Raw genomic sequence first — 26,801 nt, 5'->3', positions numbered from 1 at the left:
TAGTGGTCAGTCCCTGGCCTCTTTGCCCTTCTGCCTTTCTGACGTTTCTCTCCTGTGTTAAATAATAACATTATATCTGATAGCAGGCTCTCCAGAGGTGGGTGACTGGAAAAATGGCGGGCCAGATTCTGCCTGGGCATATCCGTCAAGGCATGGGTAGGCAACCTAAGGCCCGTGGGCCGGATCCAGCCCAATCGCCTTCTAAATCTGGCCCGGGGACCGTCCAGGAATCGGCGTGTTTTTACATGAGTAGAATGTGTGCTTTTATTTAAAATGCACCTCTGGGTTATTTGTGGAGCATAGGAATTCGTTCGTCGTCCCCCCCCCCCCCCATATGGTCCCCAAGGTCTGAGGGACGGTGGACCGGCCCCTGCTGACAAAGTTTGCTGCCCGCTGCGTTACGGGGCCCGGAGCCGGGGCGTCTGTGGGCAGAAGGCTGGAAGCGAGCGGAGAGATGCTCTGGCGGGAAAGGACTCGACGAGGGAGATGCGGGACCGAGGGGGCTGTGCCCGGTGGGGGGGGGGGGGCAAGGAAGCGCGGCCGAGACCGGGCGAGGCAGCGGGGCGGGCCGGCCCCGGCGGGCGGCTGGGCACCGGCGCGCCAAGAGCGACTGGGGCGGACTCGGAGTCGCCTCCCCTCGCCTCGCCCCCTCCCCGAAGTCATCCATATTTATCAGGCGGCGGCGGCGCGTCCCCCTCCCCTCCCTCTGGTAATCGGAGCGGAGGAGCGAGGCAGAGCAGACGGCGGACCAGCGCGCGCGCTTCTCCGCGGCAGAGACCGCCGCTCCTCCGGGAGGGGACCCCGGCTGACCCCCAGCGAAGCGGGGCAAGCCGCCCTCCCAGCACCGCGCCCCCCCCCACGCCGCCGCCATGCCCCCCGGGGGTTGAATGGGGCGCAGCGAGCGGAGGGCACCCCCAGCCTCCCTGCCCAGGGCTATGCCAGGGTGGTGGGGGGGCCGGGAGAGCGAGCGCCCCGCGCCCCCCACCTATAGGGTCCCCATGAGCTGACCCTCCTCCCGAATTGCCAGCCCCCCCCCGGTGCCGCCCCCTCCCGCGGCCTCGCCATGGGATGTAACATGTGTGTGGTGGAGAAGCCTGAGGAACAATATAGGGTCATGCTGCAGGTAAGGGGGACCTCGCGGGGGGGGGAGAGAAAGGGGGCGGGAAAGGAGAAGAGTTGGGGTTGGGGGTGACCGGCGGCGGGAAGCCCTTCTGGGAGGGGAGGGGAATGGGGCTGGTTGCATACGGGGTAGGGCGGGTTGCCTATGGGGGCGCGTTTGTGGTACTTGTGGGGATAAAAAGGGGGCTGGGGCTCCGGGGGGTTGTCTGGGGACAAGGAAGGCTCGGCAAGGCTGGCGAGAGTTTCCAGGGGTTCCTGGATGGTGGGGTTCGGTGGGGCGGGGCGGGGTGACTATCCTGGACGTGAGAAAGAGCCCTTTGAATGTAAGGGAGGAGAAGGGGTGGGGAATGAGGGGAGGGGGCACTGGGGAAAGAGAAGGCAGCCTGGAATTATTGGAGGGGGGGCACATCGGGGAGGAATCCCTGATTTTCTGGGGAGGAGGTTCTGTGGCATTGGAGGGGGGGTGATGCTGCAGTGGGGGAGGGGAGCAGGTAGGGGGAGGTTGCCTAGCAACTGGTCCTTCTCCAACTCCCCCCCCCCCCATTTTCCCATGCCACACAGTGCCTGAAATAATGGGGAGGGGGCTTCTGCGAAAGAGAAGAAAGAGGAATTGGGAGGAATGGCAAAGGGCCGCTGAGGTGGAAGCAAAGGATGGGGAAGGGTCTGAGAGGGAATGGGACAGACTCACATGAGGGAGGCATTCATTCACCACTAGCCCCAGCCCCCCCCCCATCCATCCATCCATTCATCCATTCATCTCCACTCACTTTCCGTCCCTCAGTCCTTGTATGGTTCTGCATCTGCTTAACCCGCCTGCCCTTTCTCTGCCTGTTCAGGTATCTATTTTCAGACTCTCTCCCTTCTTTTTGTCTGCGTCAGCCCGTGTTCATTCATATCTTTCTTTTCTGCTCACTCTCTCCCCCATCTCCCCTCTCTGCCCATTTATATGTTCCATCCCTCCTGGTCTCCCCCTCCCCTCCCCAGATTACAGGTACAAAGGCACCTTCCCACATCTCCAACTTGGTCCTGTCAGATCTCTTGGTTGAGACTCTGGGACTCAGGGCAACAGAGAAAGGCTTGAGGGAGAATGAAGGTGGTGTGTCTAGGCTCAGGAGTAGCCAACATGGTGTCCCCCAGATGCAATCTATCTCTCCTTCTTTCTGTGTGCCTGGGCATCAGTATATTGGCCAGTGTGCATTGTACTGGCTATTGGACATAACTGTAGGTTTACATGTTCTTGTTTGCACAGTAAAGAGACAGTATCTTTAGTATCTTTTCTTTTTGGCTTGCTTTTTAAATCTCTTCCCTTGGCGTTTATTCATAGACAGGCAGTGTACAAGTGGCAAATAAGCCTGCCATGTGTAGTGAGAGAAATGACCCCAATGTTATGGTTTATGCTGTATAGGTTCTCATAACATCTTCGCCTACTATCCTGACACCCCTCCTACTTATATATATAGGCAATGCCATGTATATCTGCATATTCAGTAATACATATATTTACATACACAGAGAAAGCATGCATGTTTGGGTCCTCTAGACAACAGCATAATATTGTAAATGAGTCTTTCAGATATTGCAAATGGGTTGCTGGGAACAGGTTGTTTTTTTTAAGTACCAGATTTCTGGACCAAAGTGGGGAGGGAATTACCAGCTGGCATTTTGATGACAAAGACATCGTGGAGACATTGTGGAGAAAATGCATGCACGAGGAGCCCCCATCCCACACTAAACATCCATCTCTGGAAGCACCCATCCTTTCCTTTGGGCTGTTACTTGAACACTGCAACCAGTAATCTAGCAAAGAGGATCCTGTTGTGTTGACTAAGGAAAATGGGAGGTGACTGCTTTAAAGGTGTTTGCCTTCAAAGTTTCCTCTTCTTTTGAGCCATGTCAAATAAGTGCCTTCTTTTTGCCCTGGCAGTCTTTGTATTTAGTCTACCTGTGTGCAAGGTCTACTTTGAAGGGATGTGTATGTTCTTTCATAATTCCAGTTCAGTTTTTAATAGTGGGAACCAGATTTCCTTCCAATAGGGAAGGTCAGATTAGCTAATGGTCTCAGTATAATATTTTAAAGCAGGGATGAGGAACCTCTGGCCCTCCAGATGTTGCTGGACAACATCTTCTGTAATCCCTGATCCCTGGGCATCCTGGCTGGGGCTGATGGAAGTTTAACAATATCTGGAGGACCACAGGTTCCACCCCTCTGTTTTACAGAGAAGGGCCAATATTGTTATGAACTAAGCTTTTGGTACCAAACCGTACTTATTATCTGACTGAGATAACCGGAAGTCATTCCTTTCTTTGTCTCTTTATAACAAAACTAACTAAGTGTGCATCACTATGTAAGAGGAATGGGGAGAGGCTGAGCATTGTCACATGAGAGGTGCACAGGGGTTCTTGCTGTTTCCCACCCCATCTAACTTCCTCAGAAGCCCTGTCTTTCAGGCTGAGTTTCCAACAAGTGGAAGGGCAGGGACAGACCTGAAGGCTTCTTCTGCACCTCTGCTTTGCACTGCCTCATCTCTTGGTCACTTTGGAGAATGGCCAGGGGCCATTTATTTACCTACCTGTCCTGCCCTTTATCACAAGTGATTCCAATACTAGCTACAATAATCTCTCTCTTGTCCAGTTTAAATGGTTTTGAGTTTTCTTTCATGCTAATTCTTCCAAGCTAAGCTGTAAGCATAGTTATTAAAATTTATCAATAGCATTTAAAGATTCAATTTGGAAATGAGGCTCTAGATTAAAATTTCTGCCATCAGGAACCTTTTCAGAAAACCTTTGCTGATTCATATTCTTATGGCTTCACTTACTAGAGTTTGCTTACATATTCAGTCTAGTGCACAGGAAATCAAGGAAGCTCAAAAGTAGAAATGCCTTGACTAGACAGATTTCTGCTTATTTAGACAAGCAAATTTTAGAAAGTTGAAGGATTTTTTTTGGGGGGGGGGTTGCTCCTGGCTGTGACAAATGTGGGTGATCAGAAATAATAAATAACAAGTTTCATGGAGAGCCAAGTAATAAGTTCTGAAATACAATATTAGTGTTAAATTGTGAATTAATAATGGCTGGTTTTTAAGGGTTGCTTCATACATTCTCATTTTAATGAAGACACTTTACCTATAGTAGCATATGCCATAGGTAATGGGTCAATTTCTCGCAGACAATTTATCACTTATAGATGAAACTTCCAAAGATCACGTCCAGGGATACGTCCAAGAACTTCATTGTGAAATATTCTTACGATTATGAGGAATTTCTAATGTCAAGTGACATTTGCTAGTTTTTATAACTTTCCATACTGTGTACGAGTAGACCATTCTTAAAGCTTTACAACTCTGTCTTTGCCTCGTGAGGGAAGTGGTTGTTGTTCCTGTTTGACAAATGAGGGACAAAGGCTGTAGGATAGTGAGTAACTTACTCATGGCAAAGACAGATCTGGAACGCAGGTTTCCCAGGTTCACCCTGGGCTCTGACAGCAGGCAAAATGCTTCTTACGCTTTGGAGTCCTGGGATTTGGGAATTGTTCCTGTCAAGTTCATAGGTCATTTGTTCTCAAAGTGCTAAGAGTGATCTGTGGGGCCATTGCGAAGGGGTGTGTTTTGAGTCCCTCCCTGCCTGGGTTGATTCCACAGTGCCTGTTCACCACCTGCTAACAGCAGCATCAAGTGTAAGACTTCACATGCATGTCTGAGCAATCACAAACCAAGTATCGCAGCCATGGAGCTTCCATAGCACCTTGTACACACGGCTTTTTCAGTGGAGCCAATTCACGTAGTTGTCTGAGTCACGAAACATTGAGTAATCAAGTGGCGAGCCGCCAATGGACATGCAAACAGGAGAACTGACTTCTGGTTTCCATCCGCATTCCAGGGGTTGATGAAATAGAATTGTGATCTTCTCAGGCTCCTCCCAATCAATACAGGACATCACAGGAGAACCTGTGGCCTGCCAGGTGTTGTTGGGCTCCCATCAGCCCAAGACAACATGACCCATGGCCAGAGATTATGGGGGTTGTAATCTAACAACACCTGGAAGGCTGCTGGTTAGTTAATTCTGATCTTATTGATACTCCCTAGTTATAACCAGTGCTTTTTTCCCAATGCTTTTTTTCAGGGGGTTCTCAAGGTTACCGGCATCTCTTGTTGTTGTTGTTGCTGTTGTTGTTAAAAGTGTGGCACTTACTGTAACAACTGCATGGTCAGTACTGGCACCTATTTTTTCTAGGAAAAAAGCACTGGTTATAACAGACACAGGGGTGGGAGTGGGCTGTGGATCCATATTTCTCATTGGTTGATGGTGGCTACCTACTGGCCAGCAGGGCTACCCTGTTTTATCTACTTTTGCTCTATGTTACCTTCCTTGTGCATCTTTAAAGCACACAATATGATTTTCTTGTGCTTCTTACCCTCAGATCCAGGATGTGTGAGCTTCAGTAGCTTACTTAACTTGGGAGTTTATAGCCACAAGATGATGGCCGGGTAGCTTTACAGCACTGGATTTGAGGTGGTACCAGCGGTTCTGCCGCACAGGATGCTGAACTGAGAGGGTTAATAATAATAATAATAATAATAATAATATCAAAATCATACGGGTACCTACTGAGAAGAGCCATAAAAAGCAACTGTACCAAAAGGAATTATTGTGAAAATAACTAATTTTGTACAAACTTTGTCCTCACCGGGGGCACCATGTTACCAAAGTCTACCCCTGATGGCTTTTTAAAAAGGAGGCTTTTAAAAACAGGTTATTAGAAGAGAGGCCTAGCAAATGGTTATTAGCTATGATAGCGAAATGTTCAGTCAATATATTTTTGAATGCCAGGCATCAATGAGCGATGTTGCTTTCACACTCTTCTTTTGAGTTTCTCAGAGGCATTAGCTTAGCTCCATTTGAAGACTCAGATAAGCCTCCTGTCACCATTCTGACTTCAGGAGACTCACTAGGACAACTTTTGTCTAGTATGATGGTTGTCTGTCTCTGGTAAAGGAATTTTTGCAAATACAAAGCTGACTGGTGATGTATTTTCCACAAAGGGCATACATATTGGTGCTTGTGGCTTGAGAGTGTCATGGTCTGAGTAGAGGATTTAACTGCTTTATTGAGGATGTCACAGAGAACTTCTCTGAAGTTGTTGCATGAAGAGATGTGATAGAGAAATGCCTGGTGCATGGGTTCTCTGAGAAACTCAGTTGGATGAACACCTCATACAAAAAGACCAAAGACAATGAAATCACATTTAAACTATGTTAGACACAAAAGACCAAGCACACCTGTAGAAATGCACGCAAAGCAGGTAAGATATAAACCTAGTGACATTCCAGTGACATAAATACAGTATATGCCTTGTCTAAATTTGAATAGTTACATAATCAGTGCCAGACACAAAGAGAAATGGACAAAACTGGGCATAGCTCCTTTTATCAGAAGTCGATGGGATGAAAATAGAACCATAAAAGTGTGTAAACACTGTTCCTCTTGCAATATTGGCTAAACTCTTCTGTGTCTCTGTGTGTGTACACATACACACATTGCTCACAACAAATAATTACTTTTCCAGACAGTTCCTTTGCAGACACTTTCTGTATGGACACCCACACACCAAGACCAGACAAAAACAGAGATCTAAATATAACACACAAACACACACCCCAATAGTAGTTACACATGCAAACAATGCCATATGTCTACAAAGTCACAACTGCTATGATTCCTGAGATTTCATAGGTGCTACTCACACACAGGGTTACATTTCTACACTCCAGACCCAACCACATTTCACACAAAAATAATCAAACGCCTTTTCACCACCACCCCTCGCTTGCACGCTCTCTGCTGCAGTGGGACAAGGCTGCGCATTCTAACGCTGGTCACTAGCCAGAGATTCTTGCAGAAAGGGGACTGGGGGAGCTTTTGGTCAGAGCTAGGAGGAATCATAAAATATAAGAAGCGCCCAGGGCTTCAGAGAATACATTAGAGAAAAGGCTCTCCAGGAGGCTTATAGAGTCGGGATCTGGAGGGAGGGGGAGAGGCGGGGAGAGTTGCTGGAAAGGCAGTTTGGGAGAGATGAAGAAGAAAAGAAACACACAAAGGGAAGCTGTGGGAACCATCTGCTGAAGGCCCGAGGCTGGATCTCATTCCAGACCTGCCTGCAGGAATGTGATTAGCATTTGTTATAAATTCCTGCAGGGTCTTCCCGAGGCAGAGAACATTTTCCTCATTCCCACCCACAGCCCCTCCCCAAACCACCAGTCTAGGGTCTTCGTTCCAAGCTTTTAAACATGCAGCCTCATTTCTCCACCTTGTAGCCCTTTGGATTCCTCATCATCAGTTTACTGCTGCCTCTCTCCCCCCCCCCCCCTTCTCAGTTATTTTCCACTCCGGCCCAAAGCTCTCCCTCTCCACTTCTGGGGGATGACCCTCCATTTGAAGAGGCAATCCATCTGCTGTCCTGGTGGCTCCCCCCACCCCATATTTCATAGTGGAAGAGGAAATGGGAATTAATGATACCCTTGACTTTGAGGAGAGGGAGTGGGGAGGAGATTTGCTCGGCTTTTGATCCCCTTTCCCCATATTTTCCTTCTCCCCAGCTGCAGATGCCTGTATCAATCACTCTAGTTTCCATGGCAACTGCAGCTGCAGTGATGGAGAAAGAGAGGGAGACGCACACAAGACTGTGCAGCAAAAGGCAACGCAATACACAGAACTGCTCTGCACATTGTATGAGGGCACACACTGTACAATGACGCACCTACAGATGCATCAACCCATGACGCATAATGAAGTGGTTGTTGTGTAGGTTCCCACAATAACTACAGTCTGTTGAGTTACGTGTTGAGTTACGTGCGTGAGAGAGCATTGTGCATACAGGAAACTGGGCGTGTTGTCATGGACCTCTGGCGAGACAAAATGGACCAGGGTTTGGATTAGGTAAGAGTTTGACAGCCAGTATCAGATACTACCTAGTCCGGGGACAACCTGAATGACTTTATTTCCCCTTCAGGTTCCCATCTGGAAAAGAGGAGTGATAAAATGGAGATTAAATAAATGTTTGAATGAGGGGTAGTGGAACATTTCATGATCCTTACGTACTGATACTTGAGAGCATCAGGGATGTCTTGGGTATTTGCTTGTGCTGAGGCAAATCACACAACTGTACAAGGGTGGTTTTTTTCTTCGGGTCTTTAATTATGTATCAGAAATTCAGCAGGTGAAATATTTCCTAAGCTTTAGACAGAAATGTTCAGAAATGATACACTGACTGAATTTCTTCTTATCTTGCTGCTGTTAAGAACTTAGGCACAATTCCATAAATTTAAAAAGCTGGCAAGTATATCTAAAAGCATAGGTGATCCACTGTGCCATAGCCTTAGGGTTGCTCATGCTATTGCCACAATTATTCTATGAGCTGAAGTACTTGGGCTTAGCTACATAATCATCTAACCTGGGATAGCAACCCTCTACTTTGTTTTGGCCTCTAACTTGCTTCTATAATTGGGGGCAAATCAGCAACTGAAGTGAGGTTAAAGACAAGGATCAAGTCAAGGGCTCTGGAATCTCTTCCACCAGACATGCAAATGCTGAACAGAGTATAGAGTTCTCTGCAGACAAAATTTAACTGAGTGGTCCAAGATAGCAGGGATTGAAGTCCAAAATGCACCCTGGCATTCTTTGTCTATGTGTAAACAGAGACTTCTGCCTCAGGGGATAATAATAACCCTGTGACAACCTTTGAAGCAATCTCTGAATGTGTAAGCAAGTCCCTTATCTTATTTTACTGCCACTGCTGTAATGGCTTTTTTACATGATCAGTTATCCTGTGACAACATCCCCTGAAACAGACTCCAATTTGTTTACATGCTCATGAGGCTGACAGTCAGTAACCCCTGGCAAGATTGGGGCCCGTTGCCTCATCGCATGTCCTGGAACAAAGCAGTTGTGTAAACCAGCAGTTTCAGCCTTCAAAAAGGCCCTCCCTGTGCGCACACCTATCCTATAGGGTGGACAGATGGAAGGGAACACAGAGTTCCTCCTGCTGCACTTTTAATAGATGTGCAGAAGAGGGAAATTTAGCAGGTATGACTTCCATCTTCCATTTTGTATAAAGGTGCAGGATCATTCTTCTCCTCTCTTCCATCTGGCCACCCTAGGTGATGGAGCCCTGAGGTCATGGAGCAGAGCAGGGGTAGCCAACATGGTCCCTCCAGATACTGTTGGACTGCGCCCTCCCACAATCTCTGGCCATGCTGGTGGAGGGGGATGGCAGTTTGGAGCACATCAGCATCTGGAGAGCACCACATTGGCAATCCCTGGTGTATCATTTCAAACTGTGTGTGTGTTGGGGGGTCCTTTTTTCCATATTCCCTCCATCTGGGGGGTGGAATCCTCCCCACCCTCTCGCCTATCCCCTGCAGCACATCAGGGAGAAGAATTGTGTCCCAGTCTGCTCCTGCTTCGATTAGTTTTCCATTTGTATGGAATTTCTTAGAGGGGAGTCTTTGAAATGTTGGTGTGCCGCTACCCACTGTGCTTGAAATCATTTACATTGGTACAAGTCATTCTCCCACTTCAGGATTTTGATACCTTATTCTTACTTTGTACATATTGGCCAGGCTCAGATGGCTTGAAACAAATTCATGGAGGATAGATTGATTTATCTGCAAAGATTTATAGACCGTCTAATCCTAAAACTCTGTAAATGGTGTACACAAGTGCTGGATCAGTGATTGTCCACTGTGATTGCTAAACAGAAGCTCCATGAAAGAGCCACACCAGTGGTACAAATCTCAGGTTCAGTCCCTGCAAATAGGGCTGGGAATGGCCCTGGAGAGTCAGTGCAGACAATACTGACTGGTCTGACTTGGTATTGGGCAGCTTCTTATGTTTCTGTCCATCTGAATACCAGTTGTTGGTAAACAAAGGAGCAGGTTTTCCCCAAGATGGCCTGCTGTTCGGCTCCAGCTAGGCTTCCAGCCAGATTTTGTGGCAGAATTTCCTTGCCATTTTTTTATCTCAGCACTTGGCTCTTGGTCCTCACTAGGTTTTAGGCCTGGTTTGGTACCAGAATAGAAAAGCAGGTACCTTTAAATGGCCCAAAGTGTTGAGGGAGGAGGTGTGGCAGGACAAAATATGTAATTCCTTAGGTGGGTAAACTCATATTGAGTAGTCAAGTGTCACTCCTGTCACAACAATCTTGAGGTTGCTTTTGCTGCCACAGACTTACAGGTAGTGTTAGAAATTCAGATATATAAGCTAATCGCCAAATGGCACGTTAAACAAAGGTTATGGTTGCCACAACAGAATGTTTAGGCGCCATCTTTTTTTACAATGAAATTTATTATTATTATTACTATTCATTTTGTTTATATACACCTTTATATTTTAAAGAGAAAAATATCAAGGTGCTTTACAACAAATTAAAATATCAAATAAAGCAATCCAGAATAAAACAAATTTAAGCTTCAAGGAAGATATTTCAGATCCTTCTCCAAGAGACATTTTTCTTTCCCCATATTTATTTACCTACTTATATAAACTACTCCATAGCAGAAGTACTCTAGGAAGGCAGTTTGGAGTAGTGGTTAGAGTGTCAGACTAGGACCTGGGAGATCAGGGTTCAAATCCCCACTCAGTCATGAAGCTCACCGGGTGACCTTGGGCCAGTCGCAGCCTCTGAACCTCCCTCACAGGGTCGTTGTAGGGATTAACTGAGGACAGAAGTTAACCATGTACTCCTTGGAGAAAAAGGCAGGAGATAAATGCAATAAATATGCTCTTCCGTTTATCTGCTTAAGAAAGCTGGAGAGGCCATTCAGGTGGAGATGTCAGATCTCCACATGGTCACAACTGGACCTCTGCCAGTAGCAAAGCACACCTGGCGCCTGGGGGATTTCTGACACTGCTTACAGGGCTATCCCTCTGGAACGCCTGAGGTTAGTGATGACAGAGGAGCCTTGCCAGAAGAGAAGTTGGCAGTCCTAGACATGAGTAGTAGGTCTGTCATATTTTCTGGAAGCACCCCGTGCCCTTAACAGCTGCATGGTAGACAACAATTATTCAAGTTTAAAACTGGCCATTGTCTGGCATGAGAAGAGTGTGGCTTGGATCACTGAATGATTGAGTAGGCAAACAAAATAGTTGTCGTTGTTCTAAGTATAGGATTTGGAGTGTGCAATTTGTATCACAAGGAAAAGAGGTGCGTTGATGGAGTTCTAATTGAACCCTTTCCCTGCAAGATTTTTATGTGCAAAAAATGGTGTTTATTTATTTTGCTGAAAGAGTATTCACTCAGATGAATCCCCAGCTGCGGTCATAAGTGGTTGTAGTGTAACTCACACAGATTTTCCATTTCAGTGAGAACTAGGCCTACCTCAGAGGGTTGTGGTGTCGGGACAAAATGAAATAGCTTTCTATAAGCTGCACTGAGCTTCTCTGTGGAAGAGTTAGACAGAGAAATAGTGTGACTTAAGATCAGTGCACCTGTCAACTAGGATGCCACTGGTTCATAATATCCCTGGAGTGCCCTTGTTTTTGGTGGTTCTCTCCAGAATGATTGGAAACTCCCAATAAGGAGTTCATTCATTTCGTGTGTGTCTTTGCTGGTAACCAGTCCTTATGCCAGCAGTCAGCCAGGGTGGCCACTGGCTCTCATCCCTGGTGGCTGTCCACCATTTAAGTAACCCAAAATGTAATGCCTATAGATCTGTCGTCCAGGTAGGACTATACAGTACCTGCCCTGACTGGTAGTGGACATTCCAGTACTATGCCAATGGTCCCTCAAAGTCTGGTACTAGCCCTGATAGTAATTATGCATAGGAAACAAAATCCTGATAGACAACCAAAGTATATTTTACGTGAATGAGAGGTCACTGGTCACCAATGGCTTCAAGTTACAAGAAAGGAGATGCCGACTAAACACCAGCAGTTTGGCAGTGAAGCAGACTCCCTCAGGAGGTTGTGGACTCTCCTCCATTGGGGATTTTTAAGCAGAGGTTGGTTGGCCATCTGTCAAGGATGCTTTGGTTGAGATTCCTGCATTGCAGGGGGTTGGACTAGATGACCCTCAGGGTCCCTTCCAGCCCTACAATACTATTTCTATTTCTATGAAATAGGGTGTGTGTGTGTCTAAAACTGCATGATCTCTCTCTCTCTCTCTGTGTGTGTGTGTGTGTGAGAGAGAGAGAGAGAGAGAGAGTGTTTTCAAGCACCCCGGTGCACTGCACTACTTTGTAATGCTCAGTTTGAAAACTGACATTGTATTGTAGAATAATAAGGAGTTATAAAGGCCACAAGGCATTTCTCTTTTATCCTTATATTTAAAATAATTAAAGTACTTGTTGCTAGAATCTCTTTATCACAGCATGTTTGCAGTAAGCCCCTTGACATTCTACTTGTTTTTCCCCACTAGCTGAATGGCTGGACCACCAATAATTTGCCATGTTGAAAGGTGGCAATGCCACTGTCAGCTGGGAGAAGGGAACTCATGTTTGTGCTGTTCTTACCATTAGAAGGAAGCAGGTGCCCCAGGCAACAGAACTTTGGGTATATATGCAGGGCAGCAATATCAGGTGGACCTGCCATTCTCTTCTGCCATGTAGCCTGTCCTTCACCCCCTCAGTTATATGCAGCGGAGGATGCCCTCCTGTTTCCACTTTTGAAGCAGGTTTCCACCGTTGGCTTCTGTGGGTTGAATGGGGATGTGCTGACTGGTCTTCAAGCAGCAAAATGTCTTGGGCAAACCTGGTCTGAATGGGTTTGTGAAAGATTGAAACTGCTGAAGAGGAGGAGGAGGAGGAGGAGGAGGAGGAGGAGGAGGAGGAGAATCAGCTCTAAGCAAGCATTGCCCGGATGTGATGTGGGGAGATGTGGAGGCCTTCCCTGCAGGAGGGATTGTTTGTTACAGCGTGGTCAGCTGTGGAGGAGTGAGCTGCAGGTTACACATGGCACATAGGATGGTGCGAGTACTTTTTGAATGCTCAGATTTCTTGAAGAAAAGGCAGCGAGCCAAAACCTTGAGCAGATGCAGCACCCAACATGAGTGCATCTCGTACACATCCCTCAGGAGGGAAGGGAACCACTCCAGGAATAATGTTATCTGAGGGGGCGGGTTGGAGTTCTCAGTGGACTGGTGAAAAGAAGCACCAGACTTTGGACCTACAAGGCTCTATTGGTCTGTCTGTCTGTCTGTTTCCTCCTTTCCTCTATAGGTCAATGGTCGGGAGTTGTCCCGTCTCTCACAGGAGCAAACCCTCGAAGCCCTGCGGTGCTCCAAAGAGCCTCTGGTCATCCAGGTGTTGCGGCGCAGCCCCCGCAGCCGGGGTGGTGCCAGTGAAGGAGCTGCCCCCCAGGGGGACCCCACAACGTTGGTGGACAGTGGAACTCAGACAGACATCACATTTGAACACCTACTGGGGCTAGGCAGGATGCACCCCCCAAGCCCCCCAGCTGTGACTTTGGAACCTTATGGGCTGCCTGATCTGTGAGTGCTCCCCCAAGCAAAACCTTCCCCATTGCATTCGCTCTCCATGCCCTTCCATCAGTTATAGCCCCATGGTCCCTTCCTACTACTCTGTCCTTTTAGAGTTGCCAGTTTTTAAACTAGTCTCTGTAGTTGTGTATTTTAAAGCAGCTCAATATGCAGAACTTAGCAGCACTGAGATAAACTCAGCTCTGTCCTCTCCTCCATGTTTTTCAACATCTATATGAAGCTGCTGGAAGAGATCATCAGGGGGTTTGGGCCAGGTGTTCACCAGTATGTGGATGACACTCAGCTCTACCTAACTTTTAAATTGGAACCAGTGAAAGCAGTGAATGTCCTGTGTGAGTGTCTGGAAGCAGTTGAAGGATAGATGGCGGCTAACAGATTGAGGTTGAATCCTGACAAACAGAAGTACTGTTTTTTGGGGACGGGGTGGGCGGGTGTGGAGGACTCCCTGGTCCTGAATGGGGTAACTGTGCCCCTGAAGGACCAGGTGCGCAGCCTGGGAGTCATTTTGGACTCACAGCTGTCCATGGAGGTGCACGTCCATTCTGTGTCCAGGTCAGCTGCTTACCAGCTCCATCTGGTATGCAGGCTGAGACCCTACCTGCCCGCAGACTATCTTGACAGAGTGGTACATGCCCTGGTTCTTCCCCACTTGGACTACAGCAATGCGTTCTACGTGGGGCTACCTTTGAAGGTGACTCAGAAACTACAACTAATCAGAATGAAGCAGCAAGACTGGTGACTGGAAGTGGCTACTGGGGCCATATAACACTAGTCCTAAAGGATCTTCACTGGCTCCCAGTACGTTACTGAGCACAATTCAAAGTGTTGGTGCTGACCTTTAAAACCCTAAATGGCCTTGGCCCTGTATACCTGAAGGAGCATCTCCACCCCCATAGTTCAGCCTGGACACTGAAGTCCTCCTCCGAGGGTCTTCTGCTGGTTCCCTCACTGCAAGAAGCGAAGTTACAGCAAACCAGTCATAAGGCCTTCTTGATAGTGGTGCCCTCCCTGTGGAACGCCCTCCCTTCAGATGTCAAGGAGATACATAACTTTTAGAAGACATCTGAAGGTAGCCCTGTATTGGGAAGTTTTATATATGCTGTAAGCAGCCTAGAGTGCCTGGGAAAACCCAGCCAGATGGGTGGGGTATTAACAACAACAACAACAACAACAACAACACCTGAACGCCTATAAATGTCTTCACAAGAGCAGGCCAGTCCATTTTCCTTATCCGTTCACTCTCAAATGATGTGTCTGTTTTCCCAGCATCAGGGCTGTGGAGCCGTCACAGCTGCTCTTGGCTTCTTGAGTTCACTTTTCCTATATTATGCAGCCTGGCTAAAAAGCACATGCATGTACAAATGAAATTCTCTCACCCCTGAGTTAACCATGGCCACCAAACCTCATGTTTCAAGGTCCCAGGATCAAGTTTTCACATTAGTTTGCATGTGCTGAATGTTCATGTGCAGACATTGCTCTGAGAGTTTTCTAAGGGTAACAGTGCTCCTGAGTGGCAAATGGATGCTTCACCTAACTGCTTTATGCCTTTCCTTGTTCACAGCCCCTCAATTGGGCATGAATATTATGACCCTGTGGAATTCATGGAAGGAGGTGCCCCAGAGACTGAGCGGGCAGAGGAGCTGGAATATGAGGTGAGAATGTGATGAAGCTGAAAAAGGCAGTCTCTGGGTTTATATCAACAGATCAGGAAGCAGGGCCTGGCCCCTGCCAATTAGGCAGAGCGAGGCAAACCATGTCAAGTGGACCATTCTGGGTACCATTAAATGACAGCACATTGCTCAGTTATTTAATGTGGTGCTGTGTTTCTACAAGACATTCAGTCTCAGGCTGGCTGCACAGAGCTGCAAGGTTGGGCATTGGCAAGGTTGCCAAGGCTGGCAAAGAGCCTGCCACCCTAGAGACTGCCATTCTCAGCTTTGCATAGAACTTTGCATATATAGAAGAGGTTTTAGCTGGCAAATCTCACTTCCTCCAGGCTAACCCCAAAGTTGCCTTGCGCAAGGGACCCCCAAATCTCAGAGCAGGTATTTTCCACAACATATTGCCTTCCAGTGAGGAGACTGGTGGCACTGTGGAAAACACTGGGGTGGCCTGTGCTTTGCTTGTTTGATTCTCATTGCTTCATATCTCCAGTGAGCCCTGTTTCATCCCTCTTAGGTCAGGTCCACATGAGCATTTGCTTCCATTTAATAACCACTTTCTGCGAGTTCAGTCCTATGTTGTCAAGAGGCAGCTTGGAGTGCGGAAAGAGCTGAAGTATGGTCTCCTGAGTGCCACCAGGATTGTAACCAAAAGGGGACCAGTGACAAATGACAGGGGGCCTCAGCATACTCAGGAGAATCTGAAAATTTGTTAAAAGTACAAAGAAGTTTTAAAAATCAATTCTAAGGGGGCAATTCCACAGCCCAAAGAGGACTGTGCATGCTCAGTAAGCACAATAATAACTGGAAAAGAAAAACAGAATCAGGGGAGGAAATGGAATGCCCTGCTTGGGGGAAATGGCTGATTGGAACCCTGAACAGGAGCACTCCTGCTCTGGAGGAAGAAGACACTGCAACAGTTTGTCACCAGACCCCCTTGTTCTCCTTATCCTTGAGGGTTTTGCTCATATAGGGGCTGCACCCACACTCTTCCTTGAATAAGCTTGATCTATGATGGGCATCGTTCACACATTCATTCTTGACATTAATGATGAGCATGCAGGTGTGAACTGATCCTAAGGTGGTTACAGATGGTTCCACTTTGAGCGTCGCTCAACTACCAAGCAGTATATAAATTTAAATAATGGTAACAATGACCCCTGTAGAAGATCCTGGCACTATTTACCTTTGACTGCAAACCTAGGAAAGGATGGGAAAGTTAAGTAGGGCTGATTCAGAGAGACTAAAGGGACGGTTTAGCTATGATTTTCTACCTGGGCTGACTGAATGAAGCGTTAAAATGTACTTGTGAAAATGAACCTTCTTCTCCTGCCTTGGCTCAGGGCTTGCAACCGTGTGTGACTTTGGCTGGTGCTTTCTCTATCCCACAGGAGGTGGAGCTGTACAAATCCAGTCACCGGGACAAGCTGGGCCTGATGGTTTGTTACCGAACTGATGATGAGGACGATGTAGGCATCTACGTTGGAGAGGTGGGGGAGGGGGTAACTCTTGGTGGGGTGCGATGTGTGGCCTGGGGAGGCAGAGGCAGGCAAGTGGCGGGAGGAAGCTGCTGTCGAGCTTTATGAAGCCGTGGAGAGTAAGGAGCTCCAGGTTTCATTGCTGCTGCTGCTGCAGCAGGAGCAAAAAATAAGCGTCTATGAGAGAGGGAGGGAGGGAGGGAGGGAGATTTCTTTGGGATTGGGTTGAACCAAGGATGGGGAACCTTGTTCACAATAAACCTTGTTTATTGGCCGTGCTGGCTGGAACTGATGGGAGTTGGAGTCTGGAAGGCCACAGGCTGAACTCTGTCTCTCCACCTGCTGCAGTCTGGGTGCTGCTCAGGGTCCCTGTGCATCAGCTTTTAACAGCCATACATGTTCATTGCATTCATACAATCAGCATTGCCTCTACTTTGCCCCCAAAGTCAAGATTCCAGGAGCATGCTTTTGAATATAACCAGGAGTGCCACCACATAGTATGATCTTAAATTACTACAAACCACTGGCCCTAGTAAGTGTGGTTTTAGCTGCATGTGCCCAAGGAGCATTAGGGGCTACTGTGTGGGGAGTATCCCAGGGGGCATCTTTGGCACTCTGGGCTCAAAGCACAGTTGAATTTATAGCTATTGTGAAAAGAGTTGGAGGCAGGGAAAACACAATGCACCAAGTTATCACCACAGAAAGCCAGAGGTAGACTGTGCCATCTGGAGAATGCTGCCTAGCTGAAGATGTCAACTTAAGACATTTTCATCAACTGCTCCCTAAAACTATCAGTGCATCCTGGCAAGGAGCTCTTCAGTAATTAATGGAACTGTTTCTCCTATCTGTTGGTGCAATTGTGAATAATTTTTTTAGGCAGGCATGGAATTTGCAAGACACTTGACTCTGAATCATTTAGGTATTGCATTTTTATTCTAGCACCCATCCATCCCTCTACCCTCTGTTTACCCTCACAACAATCCTAGCTGGTGATTGGGCTGAGAGAGGGTATGACCACCCAATGAGCGCCATGGAACACTGAGGGATTTGAACAAGCGTATCCTTGCTAGTGTGCAGCTGGCAAGACAGCCCTTTAGAAAAGAGCAAATTCTGGAGATCAACTAGCATTAGAGGGAGAGTTATTTTCCATACTGTTCCAAATCCCATGCTGCATTGCCTAGTGTTGTGGTACACACTCAGGAGAAACAGGCCTTATGCACGTACTTCTTCCAGGTCTTAGGATGTAAGAGAGCAGAGCAGAATCAGGTTCAAGCTCGAGTCTAAGGGAAGGGATTTTAGGTCTGGTGTGTGCTACAGTTACGAGGATGGACAGGGTCCTGGGTTCTCTGTTCAGCATTCAAAGATGAGTAGGTTCTTAGCAGGCTGGAAGAGAAACTAGGAAGCAGCATACTTAAGTTCACCTCCTGACGCTCATTTAATTTTTCTTACGCCAGGTAAATCCTAACAGCATTGCTGCCAAGGATGGGCGAATCCGGGAAGGAGATCGCATAATCCAGGTGAATCCTGTGGGCGACTGTGGTGGGTGTTAAGAAGGATAATTTAATGCACAAATTTAAACTTGCCCTTCTATACATTTCCTCCAATCCTAGATAAACGGCATGGAGGTACAAAACCGGGAGGAGGCTGTAGCAATTCTCACCCAGGAGGAGCGGACAAATATTTCTCTGCTGCTGGCTAGGCCTGAGACTGAGGTGAGAGGTCTTTAGATGCACGACGAAGCAGAAGGTGAATGGAGTAGGGCCAAAGCTCAGTAGCAGAGCACAAGGCTTGCATGCAGAAGGCACCACGTTCAATCTCTGGCATGTTCAGGTAGGGCAAGGAGAGACTGGGGCAAGTTATCTGGGTCTGTGTAAGGCAGCCTCCTCTGGTCCCGGAGTCAGAGGATGGGGAGATAGGCTGCTGGATCAAACCTCAGCTGTTGAAACCTGTCACGTAAGAAAGAAACTTGCAGCTGTTTAATGTGTTTCAGGGAACAGGTTCATTTGAGTGTCTCTTTGCTTGCTTGTTCTGGAGCTGCATGGAAGTAGGCTGTCTCCTGCCAATGTCCCTTGCAGTCCGGGGGGTGGAGAGAGAGGCTCAAAGGGACTGGCATATTTATTGTTTGCCTTGTCTGATGCTGAGAAGGAGTGTGAGCTGCTGGTGAGCCTTGCCTACTCTTATTTAGGGGTGCTTGTGAAATCCTCCCTATCTGAACTTCTCACTCTTGATTTTAAAATTATGAATAAGCTGCCCTTGTTTCCAGAGCAGCAGTGATGCATTAGCACCCATTATTCTTCTTTTAACACACACACTATATCTGGACTTGGGTCATATGCCTGTATGTCCACAGTTGGCTGCAGTTTTAGTTGCTTTCTCCCTTTTACAACTGCACATTGGTTTTAAATCACAGCACAAAATAATCCTTGTGCAATCAAATCAGGATTCATTTTTGTACTGATTTATATTAATAGTGTACTTATGTGCTGGTCCATGTTGGCAATTCTGTGGAGATACGCATTGAAAACTCTGGCAAACTGATCATGTGCCAATTCCAAACATAATTTTATAATTTTTAAAAAATTAAAGCAGAAAGCAAGTAGGCAGAGCCGGACTAAGGACAGAGGCAACCCAGGTAATAATATTGGAATATATATATTGGGAGCTGCTGCTCTCCTCTAGCAAGCAGAAGTGGATGGCTACAGAATAATCAAGCCATGTCTGATTTCAAACAGCCGGTGCTTCAGCTGTCAGCCAGGACAGGGATGGATTGACATTTATGCAGCAGCGGCATTTCCTCCTCATCAAGTCAGTTTCCATAGGCCCCCCAAGCCCCTGCCCTGGTGAAAGAAGGTGGGCTCCCTTTATATCTCATTTACTCAAGCCTATATTTAAAACTTCAAACTGAGGATGGAGCAACATGTTGCAAGGCAAACACATAGGATCCTGAACCTTGTTTCTTAGCCTTGTGAATTAGTGGGTGAAGGATAGTTTCAGCGGCCACTCTTTCCCCCTGCCCATTCCCCCCCCCCAGGCATTTTGGGTGGTATCCAACTGCCGTGTCCCATCAGGGGAAGGATTTCTGCTTCTACAACCCGCCCAACCCCTGTGCACACTCCTCCTGAAATCTGCTCCAAAGGGTTGGGGGAACTCCTAGAACAGATTTGGGGGGGCTTGAGGGAAGCAGGGGATCATTTCCCACAGTGCAAGCAGAAATCCTTGTGCTGATGAAATGAGACACTTGCCATTACATTTAATTCCACCCTTCATTTATATTTTTATCCAGTCTTTCCACCAGCGATGGACTTTGGTCATCTTTGGTGTTATGGCACCCTGAATTTGGCAGTCCCAGATCACTCTTCTCAGGGAACTTCTTAATTTATATGATCTGAAGAGAAACCAGAGTATATCTTCTCAATTTTGTGTCCCCTTGGCTAAGCACCCTGTGGGACGGAACCTCCCGCACCGCCCTAAATCTGGTGTTGCTTCCACCAAGGAGCTCACAGCAAGATATGTATGTGGCTTTCTCTCCCCCCACCCCCTCCATTTTGCAATTGCAACAACTCTGGACAGTAGGTTAGGCTGAGAGCCAGGGGCTGGCCTAAGGATTTGAATGTGGATCTGATTGATTCCAGAGTTACCCAAAAAACACACGCTTTGTAAAACGCATTTGATTTCACTCCCTTACTGACATATTGCACTTGTTTTGGAAAGAAAAAGTTCATAGTGTGTGAATTTGAAGCAAGAACACCTGGTTGGGGCTCACTGAAGCCAGGCCGGGGATAGGGAACCTGGGGCCCGCCATGGGTTACTGGCCTACATCTCCCATCATCCCTGACCATTGGCCCTGCTGGCTGGGGCTGATGGGTGTTCAACAACATCTGGAGGGCAACCAAGTCTCTAGCCCTGGGCGAGGCAGTGGAATTCCCAGCCATGTTCACTGTTGTTCTCTTCACCCTTCCAGTTGTCCAAGCGTTGGAAGGACAGTGACCGTGAGGATTTCCTGGATGACTTCGGCTCTGAACACGAAGCTGGAACAAAGCCCCGGCGGCTCCTTTCTCCACCAGACCAGCAGGTGTGTGGTCTAGAAGGGGACGTGGTGGGTAGTCAGCAGTTTGCTCTGAAAAGCAGTCGGGGTGGAGAACCAAGAGTTCTCTCCTGGGCAACTTTCTGGGGACCAGAGGCAAAAGCAGATGGAGCAACGGATGAGACTTTCATCTTTGTAGAGAAGGCTACACTCCAAACCCATGAAAGCCAGAGGTTTCTATACATCCCCCACAAAACTCCCCAACCTCCATCCAGGCAGGCAAGAGGCATCATCACCACTTGAAGAGATTTCCCAGCCTGGAAAAGGCACTAAAGGAGGGTTCAGAGCAGGGCCAGAGAGGAGGGCATCCCAGGGAGAGGGGTGTGGCCTGAGGAGAGCCCCAAGGGGAGAATAGAGAGGAGGCCTGGGGCACCAGATTTAGCTTCTAGGCATGCAGTTCCCCTCCCCCACACTAGGACATTGTATGTGTTGCAGGATTTTGAGACCCAAGAAGCAGCAAAGGGTTAACTCTGGGGTACATTGTATTACCTGAGAAGGAATGACTTATGGTGGGATCATGGACAGATAGAATGCCTAGAAAAGAAATTCATCATGTGCATTAAAGGATAAGCTCACTTTCAACCGAAGGGGAAGGTGCTCTAGGCAGAGTCAGACCTTTGGTCCACCTAGTTCACGATTGTGATAGGAAAGCTGCCCGTCAGACACAAAGCAAACCATGTCCCATGGAGCTACAGCCCTGACTGCTGCAAATCCCAGCTGACTCAGCCTGGAATGGTCATGGGGGTGCTTAGCTTGGCCGCCAAACTTTCATTTCAAAGGTTTGCAATATGACGCGGCGCCTTTACTTCTTTATTTCTCTATGTCTCAGCTTAAGCATTACTGCATAGGTCAAGCTCTACCTTCATGTTGCTGAATGAACTGCAGCAGACGAGCAACAATTTCTAACTCCAGGTTGTTTAGCAATGACTTCAATGAAAGGCTGCCCTGTCCCTGGCTCGCAGACACTTGATTAGGTTAGGATCCCTGCTGTGTTGCACCTTATACAGTGGCCACCCCAGTGTATCATAGGGTGTATTAGAGTGCAGGAGGGAATGGGATTCACACACATTTTGTCCTTGACTCCATCCCCTGCCATAATTGCACTAGTGGAAAGCAATGCAGGTTTTATAAACCCCAAGTCTTCTGATGCCTGCACTCAAGTAGGCCGCTGAAGGGGAGAAATGCTGCTATTATCACCTGGGAAGCAATAGGCTTTGAGTGATTGGTTGAGATGTACAATAAGAGGTTGACTCTCTCCCTACCTTTCTGTAGCCATTTACAGGTTGATAAAGGGAGTTTAGAAGAACCTCTGTGCCTGTCTTTTCAGCTTACATGGGTGTTAGTCTTGAAGTGCAGCCGGGCTCTCAGTTTTCACCCAGTTCAAAACCTTGCACCTGTAGAAGCTTCCTTGCCAATCAGGGGTCTGTCTATGAGTCACACAAAGGTGTCATGTAGGAAATTCTGGGCCAGAAGCCTGGCATAAGGTGGTGTTTATGCTTTTTTCTCTGAATGGTCCCCTCTCCTTCCTTCTCCATAGAACGAACCCTCACAAGAAAAGCCTCCTGGAGACCCGGCCACTCCTCTGACCAACAGCCAGGAGCTGGACAGTGGTGTTGGCCGCACTGATGAAAGCACTCGCAACGAGGAGAGCTCTGAACATGACCTCCTGGGAGACGAAGCACCTAGTGCTGCCAACACCCCAGGAACCCTGCGCAAATTTGGGCCTAGCCTGCAGCCCCGCGACTTCCACTACAGCATGGACTCTCTGCTGGCAGGGGAGCCACCTAGCGCCGTGGGCACCGACATGATGCCGGGGCTTACGGACGAAGAGTACGAGCGCTACCGCGAGCTGCTGGAGCTAAAGTGCCACCTGGAGAACGGCAACGAGCCGGGCCTGGTGAGCGCTGCGCTGGACGTCAACCGCAACGAGGTGGCCCTCCTGGAGGAGGAGCTCCGCCACCTGGAGTTCAAGTGCCGCAACATCCTGCGAGCCCAGAAGATGCAGCAGCTGCGTGAGCGCTGCATGAAGGCCTGGCTGCTGGAGGAGGAAGGGCTGTACACCTTGGAAGGCGAACCGAAGAAACACGAGTTGTCCGACATCACCGAGCTGCCAGAGCGCTCCGATAAGGACAGCACCAGTGCCTACAACACCGGGGAGAGTTGCCGAAGCACCCCCTTGCTGGAGAGCCCCCTGCGCCGCCTGGCAGAGCCCCCCAACCTCAACCGGACTGCCCCGCCTTCGCCGCCCCAGCCCAAATTCCGGCGTGAAGAGCGGGTGCGGCGCAGCCCCAAGGCAGCCGGGGAAGGCAGCCCATACTTGGGGCGGCGGCAGCGGGAGGAGGCGCCCGCTCCTATCAGCCCAATGAGCTTAGCCAGCATATGCAAGGACTCTCTAGGGGGCAAAGGAGAGCCCCGCATGGAGTGGAAAGTGAAGGTGCGCAGCGATGGCACGCGCTACGTGGCCAAGAGGCCAGTGAGGGACCGGCTGCTCAAAGCCAGGGCCATGAAGATCCGCGAGGAGCGCAGCGGCATGACGACGGACGACGACGCCGTCAGCGAGATGAAGATGGGGCGGTACTGGAGCAAGGAGGAGCGGAAGCAGCACCTGATCCGCGCCCGGGAGCAGCGGAAGCGCCGCGAGTTCATGATGCAGAGCCGGCTGGACTGCTTGAGGGAGCGAGAAGGCAGCGAAGCCCGGGGAGTGTCTGGCGAGGTCAACATCCTGGCCCTGAGTCACCGCAAAACCATGAAGAAACGGAGCCGGCGCATCCTGGACAACTGGATAACCATCCAGGAGATGCTGGCGCATGGCACTCGCTCAGCAGACGGGCGCAGGGTTTACAACCCCCTGCTGTCTGTCACCACGGTTTGAGCGCATTGGAAGGAGCAACAGAAGGAGTTGCGGTGATGTTCTCCTTCCCTCCGGCTTTGCTGGAGAAAGAGGACTAGATGGGCCAATCCTTTCCTCCGTTATCAGGAAGCTTGCTCTTTGAACACACCAAGGAATCGTTCACCGTTTGCTGCCGGAGCTCCGTTGGGCTCTTTGAACCAAATTTAGAGGGGGACAGGAAGCCCAGAGTCCCTTGCAGGCTTAAGAACCAGAGGGCAAGAGGGGCCACAGCCCCAATCCTGCATCCACCAGGAGCTTGCTGCGGAGAGGTCTGTCCCCATCCCGACGCACAGATTACCTGTATGGAAGGTGATGGTGCAGGGAAGCTCACTCACCTGACCCTTACTGAGAGCTTTTGCCAGCTTATCCCCAGCACATCCCATTTGGAAGCACAAGGATTCAGCTGTGTTCCTCTCTGTGCAAGGAAAGTGAGGAGGCTCCCCCTGTCCGTACTGGCCAAGGCCAATGAAGGCACTCCTCACCCCGTCCCCTTGGGATATTGTGACATCTTTCTTTCCTCTTTTTCTTTCTCTCTCTCTCTTTTCTCTTTTGTGGTTGTGGATCTCAATTCCTTTTTCATTTCTCTATTTAAATGGAAGCTTGGGCCCTGGCGGCTCATCCCACAAGCAACCGACAGTCCTCTTCCTGCATTTTCTGTCACCTGCTTACCCCGCCCACCTGCCCCATGGAGAGGGGCTCTAGCTTAGTGGGGGGAGGGGGGAGAGACTGTGGAGCAGAGAGCTTGTGGTAAAACCCTGTATCCAAGGCTGAACTTGCATTGTTACAATAAAAAGAAAACTTTTTACTCATTGCAAAAAACAGTAAAAAAACGTTTCACGGGGGCTTTATTTTTGAAGCCCAGTGGTATAGGAACCAGAAAACATCAAATCCTTTCGTACCATAACACAATCCTACAAAACACCCCCACCCACCCCTCATTTAATGAGTAACATGCTGGCAGATACTGAAAATGGGGTTACTTTGTGAAGAGAGTGCTGCAGAGCAGCTGAGCATAAGCAAAACCCCTCTCCGAATCCTGGTGGCATCCCACAACCAAGACCTTGCACGTGTCCCTTCCTGCAATCCCTCAGGCCGCAATCCTGTAAGAACTTACCTGGGAACATGTTCCATTGAAGCTAATGGAGCTTCTGAGGAAATATGCAACTTATTTGCACAGTAATGTTTTACATGCATGAAGCCCTGGGCTTCATCAAAAGGATCTCAATCAGCAGAGCTGGGAAGGGCTCTACCCAGAGACCTTGCACAGCTAGTCAGAGGAGCAGTGAAGAAGCCCATAGGGAGATGGAATAATTACTGCTTAGTGTATAAAGTAGCTTAAACTAACATTTGACTCATTTTTAACACAACAATCCAGTTAGTGCATATCACAGTGAAAAGGCTTGAAGCCGTTTTAGAACATGAACACAATTGTGAGATCAGTTATGGCCTTCTGGCAAGAACCAGACAGAAGGAACAGTGAACACTCACTCCTAATATAGGTTCTTTCCCTTTTTTAGGAAGTGTAATTGAAGGCTGTTTAATGCTCTTCTATGCTATCACTGCGTAGTCTTATGGACATTATCTGTATTCAAAAATTGATTTATGGATTTTTACTGTCCTTATGCTTTTGATGAACCCCTGAATATATGTATATTTTTGCATGGGCATAAATCCCTGTATGCACTGCTGTAACAAAACTACAAGCCCCCCAAGTTCCTTAGGGAAATTCGTAACATTTAGGCTGGTATAGTACATGAAGTTTATATCAAAGAATAATATCCCAGGCAAAGGAAGGGTAGGTAGCATATTGCTGTTGAAAATTGCACACACACACGTCAGTGAAGGGAGGGGCAGCTGCAGCCAGAGGATAGGTTTGTTTTACATTGGGTCCATAACTACTCTTGGTTCAATTAAGCAGCGGATTCTAGATGGAACATTCCCTCCCTACCCTCCCACACATATTTATTTTCTTTCGCTTTTGAATTTAGCAATCAAATGTTTAGGAAACCTTTAGTTACCCCCACTTCAAACAATATTTAACGTGAACTTGCATCACATTCAACTAATTTTACATTTCGTATCATTTTGTATCTACAATGGGCTTAGATTGCCTAGAGAGGACTCAAAAAACCCTCCTGAATTCTAACAAAGGCAAGACTCCCACTTCTTTTACCCTAGCTACGTCAAGACAAAGCAGCACTCAAAGTCAGTCCCCAAGTGCCTGGGAAGGGACCAAGATATCGGATGGTTAACAGAGCAATGTAACTCATCATGTCAAGCAGGTCAGAAATGCGGGCAGCCAACTGGAAAAAACCTCAGGAAGGCAGGGAAGGCCAAGCTAGTCTCAAGATGATATAGCACAAGGAATATCATCCTTTGCTTGCTCAAGGAAATGGCAAATGGGGACCTCTCCATAACCAGCAAGATTCACTGCCTTTCTAGGATCACAGTAGGATATTCAAGAAAGATACTCCCTGCAGCCCCTTTGTGGCAAGCTTTCCCTTACTAATCCGGCATTAGCACAACTTTAGAGCAATGGTGTAATCCCAGCCGCACTGCACTGGCTCACACCAGGAGCCGCTGTCATTAGGCGGATAAGGAGCTGTGGTGCGAATATTGCTGCTTAACAGGATTAAGGCAAAGAAAAGGAGACCAAACCTCAGGGGTGGGGTGGCAGCTGCCATTGCAGCACATCCACACCACAGAGCCAGCCACTGCTTACAAGACTGTGCTGCACAAACGGGTTCAGGTTCAGTCTAGGAGGTGGATTCATGAGAGGTGCTTGTTCCTTTAAGTATCCTGGCATCCTCAAAAGGCTACTTTTAGGAACAAGGAAAGGAGGGAAGAAGTCCAGTAGAAGCAAACATTTCCTGCCTGAATCCTAACTGGTTATCCTGAGCTGCACTACTGGTCCTTGCATTCTTCTTATCCCCCACTCCCTGCAAAAGCCCCAATAGCTGCTTATTGGCATGCCAGAGGGGGAGCTGCACTGTGTGATGAGGCTCTTGGTGGAGCCCAGTGTAAAGAAATCCTCACCCACCACCGGAAAGGACAAGGGCAAACACACACACACAGCAAG

At 48.3% G+C, this 26,801-nt stretch overlaps 1 protein-coding gene across 2 annotated transcripts; it reads left to right on the top strand.

Annotated features, from left to right (window-relative positions):
• Positions 1–560: 560 nt before the first annotated feature.
• On the top strand, positions 561–24,105 carry PDZD4 (PDZ domain containing 4). 2 transcript variants are annotated; one of them, XM_083419891.1, is made up of 8 exons: positions 561–1,123; positions 13,329–13,600; positions 15,171–15,261; positions 16,662–16,760; positions 18,203–18,265; positions 18,359–18,460; positions 20,710–20,820; positions 22,370–24,105. In XM_083419891.1, exons 1-8 carry the CDS (start codon positions 1,064–1,066, stop codon positions 23,702–23,704), a joined length of 2,133 nt encoding a protein of 710 aa, XP_083276017.1. In that variant the 5' UTR covers positions 561–1,063; the 3' UTR covers positions 23,705–24,105. The 2 variants fall into 2 exon arrangements, with proteins under 2 accessions (XP_083276017.1, XP_083276018.1); XM_083419892.1 differs by having other exon boundaries at positions 674–1,123; positions 16,662–16,739.
• The last annotated feature ends 2,696 nt before the right edge of the window (positions 24,106–26,801 follow it).

Source organism: Podarcis tiliguerta (assembly GCF_965153285.1).
Source record: "Podarcis tiliguerta genome assembly, chromosome: 17".
Classification (NCBI taxonomy): domain Eukaryota; kingdom Metazoa; phylum Chordata; class Lepidosauria; order Squamata; family Lacertidae; genus Podarcis; species Podarcis tiliguerta.
Note: the sequence above shows the minus strand (reverse complement) of the source record. Positions and strands in the feature narration are given on the sequence as shown.

Bases quoted from the DNA above. Each gene is read 5' to 3' on its own strand.
- PDZD4 (XM_083419891.1), top strand. From the start codon at position 1,064: ATGGGATGTAACATGTGTGTGGTGGAGAAGCCTGAGGAACAATATAGG. The intron at 16,761-18,202 runs GTGGGGGAGGGG...TTCTTACGCCAG, and splicing joins TAGGCATCTACGTTGGAGAG to GTAAATCCTAACAGCATTGC. The intron at 18,266-18,358 runs GTGAATCCTGTG...CTCCAATCCTAG, and splicing joins AAGGAGATCGCATAATCCAG to ATAAACGGCATGGAGGTACA.